Here is a 7132-nt window from a genome sequence, read left to right as displayed (position 1 = left end):
GATTTTTAACTTTTTACTTTGAAATAGTTTTAGATTTATAGGTGAGTTGCAAAGATAGTAGTGTTTCCAAATACTCTTCACCCATCTTCCTTTAGTGTTACATCTTATATAACATGGCACGTTTATCAAAAGTTAGAAATTAGCATTGATATAATACCATTACCTAAACTGCAAACTTTATCAAATTTGTCCAGTTTTTCCTTTTTCGTTGTTTTCCCTGTTCTGGGATCCAATCCATCACATTTAGTTGTCATGTACCCTGAATCTCTTCCAATCTGTTTCTGGCCTTTGCCTTCTGTGACTTTGATACTTTTGAAGAATAGCAGTTAGGTGTTTTGTAGACTGTCCCATAATTTGAATGTGTCTGATACATTCTCATGATTAGACTGAGACTATGGGCTTTGGGGACAAATACTACAGAGGTGATGTGGCCATCTCACTGCATCATGTCAGGGAGCATGAGGTCAACATGACTTCTTATTTCTTCGAAGCCTTAGTCACTTGGTCCACGTGGTACCTGCCAGGTTTCTCCACTGTTTCCCTTTCTATACCTTGTGACAAGAGTCATTAAGCCTGGTCTACAGTCAAGGGGATTTTAAAATCAGGGGAAAGTCACTGAAGGGTTTTAAGCAGGGAGTAATGTTTTGAACGTGTGTTTTAGAAGCACTATTCTTGTTGAAATGTGGTGACAAGACATGGTGGAGTTTGCAGTGGGACTGGACATAAAGTGGTGGATGTGAGCGACCAGCAGTCAGTTGGAGTTGGTTCTTTATTGGAAGGTGAAGGACGGAGAAGGTGAAGTCAAGGATGGCCACGAGATTTCTAACTTGGACACCTGAGTGGCTGAGCTCTTTCACTGAATCTAAGCCAAGGCTTCTGTGTGCTCCCAGGAAGCTGGATACCTCCCCTGCCCCCAAGGGAGAAGCCACTTTTTGTTTCTTGGTCTTGCCTTGCCTCCGGTCGGGTCCCTGACAAATCAGTTTACAGGTTAGAAGAAGTGTGGGATTACCAAGGAGGGTCGGAATCCCGAGAAAGAGAGGGGGCAGCCGTCAAGGAGCTGAAAAAGAGCTGGAGGAAAATGTTATCCCTAAATCCTTTTCTCCTCTCCCCGTTGAAGGACCCAATTAAGACCGTTTGTCTCAGTGGTTTCAAACAAGTAATTTTATTTACCTTTTTGTGTTCCGCCAACCATCCTCCCCCTCGGCCTCGCCTGTTACGTGTTGGGAGAGGGGGCGGCCTGCTACCTCTCCGGACTCAGCTCCGCCTGCGGGACCCCCGCCCCGGTTTCTTTTCTCCTCGGCGCCTGCGGGCTGGGGCGGGAGGAGCCGCAGGAGTCGGGGCGGGGGGCGCGGGCCCGGGCGCCGGGCGGGCCGCGCCCCCTTGCGGAGGCTTGTAGACCAGGTGGAAGATGAAGGCGTTGCAGTACCTGAGGGGGGCGTGGCGCCGTCAGGGGCGGGGCCAAGAGGCCGCGATTTCCCAAGGGGCGGGGCTTGTGGGCTCCGAGTTCTAGGGGGTGGGGCTAGAGCTAGGGCTCGGCCAATCATAGGACAGCAGGACCTTTTGAGGGGTGGGCCAGGAGTCGGAGAAATTTTGTGAGCCGGCTCTTAAGAGGAGTGTTTGGACAACGTGGAGACCCTGTAGAGGGGTGGTGAGGAGTGCGGGGCTGGGGCCAGGACGGTCCCAGGACAGCAGAGACAAGCAGCAGAGACGACAGTAGAGGTGGTGGGCCTTTTAGGATGCACAGCCAGGGAGTAAGAAGGCCTTACCAGGGCATGCAGTTGTCGGCCGCTCTGAGGCGAAAGGGGGAGCGGAAAGGGTTGGGCTGTGGAGGGCTGGTCCCCCCTCCTGTGGCCACCGCCATGGTCTGGTCATCCATCACACAGCCGTACTCGCTGCTCTCAGTGAAGAAGGCCGGCACTCGGAGGGACTGGGGTGGGTGCGGGACGTCAGACACTCTCGGTATAGGCTCCCACCCCCACGGACATCCCGAGCAACAAGGATCGCCACCCCGGTTGAAAACTGAGGACCCAGGAGGGCCGGGAGCCGGGGAGGCACGAGGCAGCCACAGAGAGGGGCAGGAGGACCCGTGGGCTCAACCCAGGTCTGTGGAACAGATAATGGGGAAGAAGAGACTTTCAGAAAAGGAGGAGGGACTGGGCAGGGGGTGAGAGAAGATCCTCTTTGTCCCGTCCCCCACCTGTAACCGGGGCAGCAAGCTCAGCCAAGTGTCCTTTAGACCAAAGCCGGAGTTATATCCTGTGGGCAGAGGGAGAGCAGGGAGCAGCTGGATCCTGTGGCCTCTCTCCCACCCTCCCCACACTTCTGCCCCAGGCTCTTACCAATAACCAAGTCAGGCTTGGGCCCCTGGAGCAGGTGGTAGGGCCGTGCAGACACCTTGATGTGCAGGTCTCTGCGGCCCCCCTTCTCCTTAGTCCCAGAGTTGAGCCGTGCTGATACCCCAGAACCAGAGCGGACAGGTACTTCGGGGCCATCCTGGGGAGTTAAGTGGGGTGGGGAAGCCACTGGAAGTTAGGGTACTGGAGGATGCGACAGGTGAGACAGGGGAGGGGAGGCAGGGAGCTGAAGAGCAGGGCCCCCCTCAGCCCTTACCCTCTGCAGGGTAAAATGCTGCTGGTCACTCTCGGGGGGCAGGCCGTCACCCACAAACTGCAGCTCCAAGGCCACGTGGGGGAGCAAGACCAGGAGCTCCTGAAGGACAGACAGGACAGATCTGGGTCCCACCCTTCGTCCATCTCCACACCCAAAGGCCCAACCTTCAAGCCCGGAGAGACTTACCCAAAACACCATGACAAGGTCAAACTCCTTCCCGGCCTCCACTACATGGATTTTCAGTGACTGTTTGTTCTGGATGTTCAGCTCAGGGACTGGGTGACAAGCTAGCCATTTCAGAATATGGTCTCCTCCCCGCCACCTGCTGTTCCCTACCAGCTCCCCGTCCCCCCTGCTCCATGCACTCCTCCCCGGGCCTCGGCTCTGCTTACAGGACTGGGGCACCAGGTGGGTGATGACATAGTACACCGTCAGTGGGTAGGTGAGAAGCACGGCCATGGGGGAGTCGAAGCTGAGGCCCCGCCATGTGTAGTAGTCCTGCCATGAGCCTGGGAAGAGTGGGTTACTGGGGACCTGGCCCCAGGCCTGGACCCCAAGCCCTCCAGTCTAATAGCCCCCTTCTCAGCCACCCAGACTGCTGGCCCTGCAGTCCCTTTCCCTACCCCTAGCTCCCTCAGGGCCCTTCCAGCTCACCAAAGAGGCCCCTGGGTGGATCTGGGGGCACAGGAGGCATCAGGGCAGGCCCGTCCCCCTGGAGAAGCTGGTAGGGATCTCCTGAGAGGATGAAAGAAGACGAGCCTGGTGTCAGGGAGATCCACACCTGCCTCTTCTTCTTTTAAAGGAGTTCTGTTCCCTGTGAGAGGGCCTGGGGCAGCAGCAAGAGGACTAGGGGGCTGCCTCGCGATGGGGCTCCTGGATGGGGTGGGTAGGAGTGACTTCTCTGAGGGTTAGGGAAAGGCCCGAAACAGCCCTGGGGCTAGCGGTGGGATTTGGTGCCTACGTGGAGGGGTCATCTAGGACTGGACAACTTTTTGCTTTCCCATCCTTCCCTCTAGTCTGAGGGGCCCATGCCTGGAGAGAGGCCCCATGTACCACGGAGAAGAAGGCTGAGGGATGGCATGCTGCCCCGGGGGTGCCTGGGGGTGCCAGGGCCTGATATCAGCATGCTGAGCTGCATCCAGTAGCCACGAGTGAGGCCCCGCGAGGCCAGGAAGGCCTCCTTGTTAAAGGTTTCACTGGTCACCTCTGGAGAAGGATGAGGGGAGCGGTTGAGGGCCCGGTGGGCAGGATTCCAGACTTTGGCTCTCCTCAGCCTCTCCCCAGGACCCTGGGTCTGAGTCTGGTTTCAGTCGGGGAGAGAACTGACAGTTCCGAGTGTTTACAGTATAGCCCACAGAAGCCATGTAACAGTTCCATGGGTTTTAACATTTGTTAGTCTGCCCATTTTACAGATGAGGAAACTGAGTCTCTAAGAAGGAAAGTGATTTAAGGTCACCAGTTAGTGGTGGAATGGAGAAGCAAGTACTTGATACCTCCTCCCGAATCCTCTAAGCTCTCTCAGGGGCCTACACATTCAGTCCTCAGCTCCAGAGATGCTGTCTCCAGCCCCAGAGGTCTAGCCCCCAGCCCCAAATACCCAGCCATTATTCCAGGGATCTAGACTCCAGCCCCAGGACCCTGTTCCCAGGCACCTGGGGCCCCAGTTCCAAGGATCTGGCCCCACTTCCCCCCTCCCCATCCTGACTTCCTTATGGTACCTGCGGTGTAGGTAAAAGGCAGAGTCGCCAGTTCTCCGGCCCGCTCCATGAAGGCTGCAAGCCTTGGGCACCAAAATTGGTGACTCACATCATCTGGGCACCGCTTCCAGTCGGTCTGGAGACAAGCCTCTCCACAGTACAAGACAGCACCACACTGGGGGCTGGGGTCACAGTGGGTGGTGGACATCCAGGGTCCGTCTCTGTAGGTCCCCTGTCTGCTGTGCCACTGTCCCACAGCTGCCTGTACGTCACTTGGTCTGTTTGTTCTCTCTCTGCCTATAACAGCTTGGTTTGGTTTTCTTTTTTCATCTTTTTCCCCTGTCCTTCACCCTATCTGTCCACAAGGTCCCGCAGCGGCCTGCTGTCTCTCTGTTTGCCTGACTTGGGCTCTTCCTCCCACTGCATCTCTGCAGGCTACTCACCAGGGTGTCAGCTTCACTTCAAAGCTGTGTCTGTGACAAACGTGGCAGGTTCGAGCCCGAAGGGAGGCAAAAGTGAAGCCTGGCTGGGGACCCCATGTCCGCATTGGAGTCTTGGCTAATTTCACTCCCAGTCTGGGGACCAGATTCTCTAGCTCTCTGAGTGGGGGTGGAGACAGCATCAGGCTGGGGGGCTCAGGACTTCAGGCCCCAGGCCTCCCCACCCTTTACCAGGTTTCCATACTTATGCAGCTGGGCATCTCCCACCGTAAGCTGTTGGGGCTTTCGGGGGTCTCCAGAGCCCATGGGGCAGGCCATGCTGTGGCAGAGGAGAGCATAGGCCCGGGGAGCCAGGTTCTCTGTCCCTGAGCCCCTGCCTGCAGTCCCCTGGGCTCCATCCATTAGCAGATCAATGCCCAAGATGGTGCCATGTTTATCTGTCACCAGTAGGAGGCAGGAAAGGTGCAGGGGTGCAGCCTCTGGGGAAGAAGGGAAAAGTTGGGGGTGGGTGGCAGCAAAGATGGTCGGGGTCAGGGGCATCAAATCAAATGCCTGCAAGAGGCTAGGAAACTGAGTGAAGGGGACAAGCCTCATCTGAAGGGGACAGCTGCTAAGCAGGCCCAGCATCTGCTGCCAGGTAGAAATGCGGGCCTGCAGTCGGAACTTTACATCTTCTTGCGAAGGTAGAACTGCAGACTTCTGAAATTTTTGTTTCTTTGAATGTTTAAAGGTTGGCTCAAATTAAAAAACAGCCTTGTGGATCAATGAAAAAATCCTTTTCAGGCCAGACTGGCCTGAGGGCCACCCATTTGTGACTCCTAGCTGGATTCTGAGGGGTGCAGGAGGGTTGGGCAGGGCACAGGGCAGGGCCAGCCCTGGGTTCTTACCACTTGTCCGTCCCTTCCTCCTCTCAGGCCCCGGCTCCATCTCTGCCCTGTCCTCTCGGCAGCCATCTTCGCCACCTCCTGCCTCCTGCTCAGCCTCCTCTGGCTCCCCTCCAGGACTTGCTTCCTGGGGAGACTCCCTGCTGGTGGGGGCTGGCTCCCCATCCTCTGTTTCTGCCTTCTCCATGCCCACACCCTCCTCTCCATTCTCTCGCTCCTCCTCCCCTTCCTCTCCTTCCTCCAGGCTGACAAAGCTGACATAGGGGCTTAGATCTCGCAGGTGGAGTAGGAGCTCATCTCCCAGGAGCCGAGCAGCTCCCAGGCCAGGTCCAGGGCCTGGCTCTGCCCCTCGTCCCAGGCTGATGCCCACACTACGGTTGGGCAAGACGTGGAGCACCCAGAGGGCAGGGTCCTGGGGCAGCCTTCTGATCTGAGCCTCCAGCTGTCGCCAGCGACCCTCGAGGCTGGTCCGCCCAGCCCCACGCTCTGCCACAAACTTGCGGTACCAGCCAAAGAGGATGGCGGTGAAATCAAGGAACTCATCCCGGTATCCAGACACAAATTCCATGTCCTCAGGGGCACAGCGCCTGGGCCCACACTGGGCTGAGGAAGGGATAAATAGTGAGGGAGAGATCCTGGTGAGAGTTTAGGGCTGGGTCACAAAATGGGGGCGGGCTGTGTTTGAGGGTCCCTTAGGGTGGAATCTATGGGTGAGTGTTCGGAGTGAGAAAGGAGTTTTCAGGGCTGAGGATGGGAGTTGGGGATGAAATGGGGGCCAGACTTGAAAGTGGGTCATTAGGGTTAAGGATGAGTCGTCAGAAAGGAGATGGTATTTGAGGCTGCAAATTTGAGGCTCAAGCCGTCAGAGGTAGGGTTTGAACTGAGGATGGAGGTGAGGAGAGCTAACCCTATGGGAAAGGGTTTGGTGAGGAGGGAAGAGTCCCGTGGGCTGTGGGAGAAGGGTGTAGGAGCCAGGGCATCCCTTGGGCTTGGATCGGCTTGGCGGTGAGCCCCTCCCCGCCGCTCCTCTACTCCGGTACCTGTAGCCGCCACCACTTTCAAAGGTAAATACCTCGGGGTGGGGCGTGACGTCAGGCTCCCGAGACCCCGGCCCGCTCCCGGGTGGCCACGCCCCCGCGTGTCCCGCGCGGCCCCGGCCAGTGTCTGCGCAGCGGGGCGCGCGGACTTGCCTGCAGCGATCGCCCCGGCCGTGTGACTGACCCCGGCGAGGAAAGGGAGAGCCTCTCAGGGAGGAGGTCCAGCCAACTGACCTGCGGAGGGCGGGGGGAGCTGGCATCCTCGCGCCGAGCTAGATAAGCCCAAGGGACTGTCTTTCGCTTTCCTTCTCCGTTTTCCCACGCTCCTGGCCGCCCCCTCGACGAGGCTCGGGCCTGGGCGCGGGGGCGCAGACGGAGGAGTTCCGCCTCCCGGAGTTTCCCGGCCGCCGGAGGCCCGCGATCACGCGGCTTCGACAGTACTGACCGCACTGTCCGTTCGAGAC

General features: G+C 57.7%; 1 protein-coding gene across 8 annotated transcripts; it reads right to left on the bottom strand.

The window, feature by feature from the left end:
- Positions 1–1146: 1146 nt before the first annotated feature.
- LOC105066400 (zinc finger MYND domain-containing protein 15) lies at positions 1147–7034 on the bottom strand. Of its 8 annotated transcripts, XM_074342350.1 has the most exons (13): positions 5635–6205; positions 4992–5226; positions 4751–4906; positions 4329–4489; positions 3664–3816; positions 3265–3345; positions 3003–3119; positions 2797–2885; positions 2611–2709; positions 2340–2493; positions 2198–2256; positions 1767–1927; positions 1147–1426 (listed from the first exon to the last, which is right to left on the bottom strand). In XM_074342350.1, the coding sequence occupies exons 1-13, from the start codon at positions 6197–6199 to the stop codon at positions 1255–1257; spliced, it is 2202 nt and encodes a 733-aa protein (XP_074198451.1). In that variant the 5' UTR covers positions 6200–6205; the 3' UTR covers positions 1147–1254. The 8 variants fall into 8 exon arrangements, with proteins under 8 accessions (XP_074198451.1, XP_074198446.1, XP_074198445.1 ...); XM_074342345.1 differs by adding an exon at positions 6903–7034 and having other exon boundaries at positions 2611–3119; positions 5635–6234; XM_074342344.1 differs by adding an exon at positions 6704–6843 and having other exon boundaries at positions 2611–3119; positions 5635–6234.
- Between the last annotated feature and the right edge of the window lie 98 nt (positions 7035–7132).

This window comes from Camelus bactrianus, chromosome 16, assembly GCF_048773025.1.
Source record: "Camelus bactrianus isolate YW-2024 breed Bactrian camel chromosome 16, ASM4877302v1, whole genome shotgun sequence".
NCBI classification, from domain to species: Eukaryota; Metazoa; Chordata; class Mammalia; order Artiodactyla; family Camelidae; genus Camelus; species Camelus bactrianus.
This window is presented reverse-complemented; position numbering and strand designations above follow the sequence as displayed.

Coding starts and splice junctions, on each gene's coding strand:
- LOC105066400 (XM_074342345.1), bottom strand. CDS start 6,199: ATGGAATTTGTGTCTGGATACCGGGATGAGTTCCTTGATTTCACCGCC. Junction 5,227..5,634: donor GAGGAAGGGACGGACAAGTG/GTAAGAACCCAG, acceptor CTTCTTCCCCAG/AGGCTGCACCCCTGCACCTT. Junction 2,494..2,610: donor AGCATTTTACCCTGCAGAGG/GTAAGGGCTGAG, acceptor TTAACTCCCCAG/GATGGCCCCGAAGTACCTGT.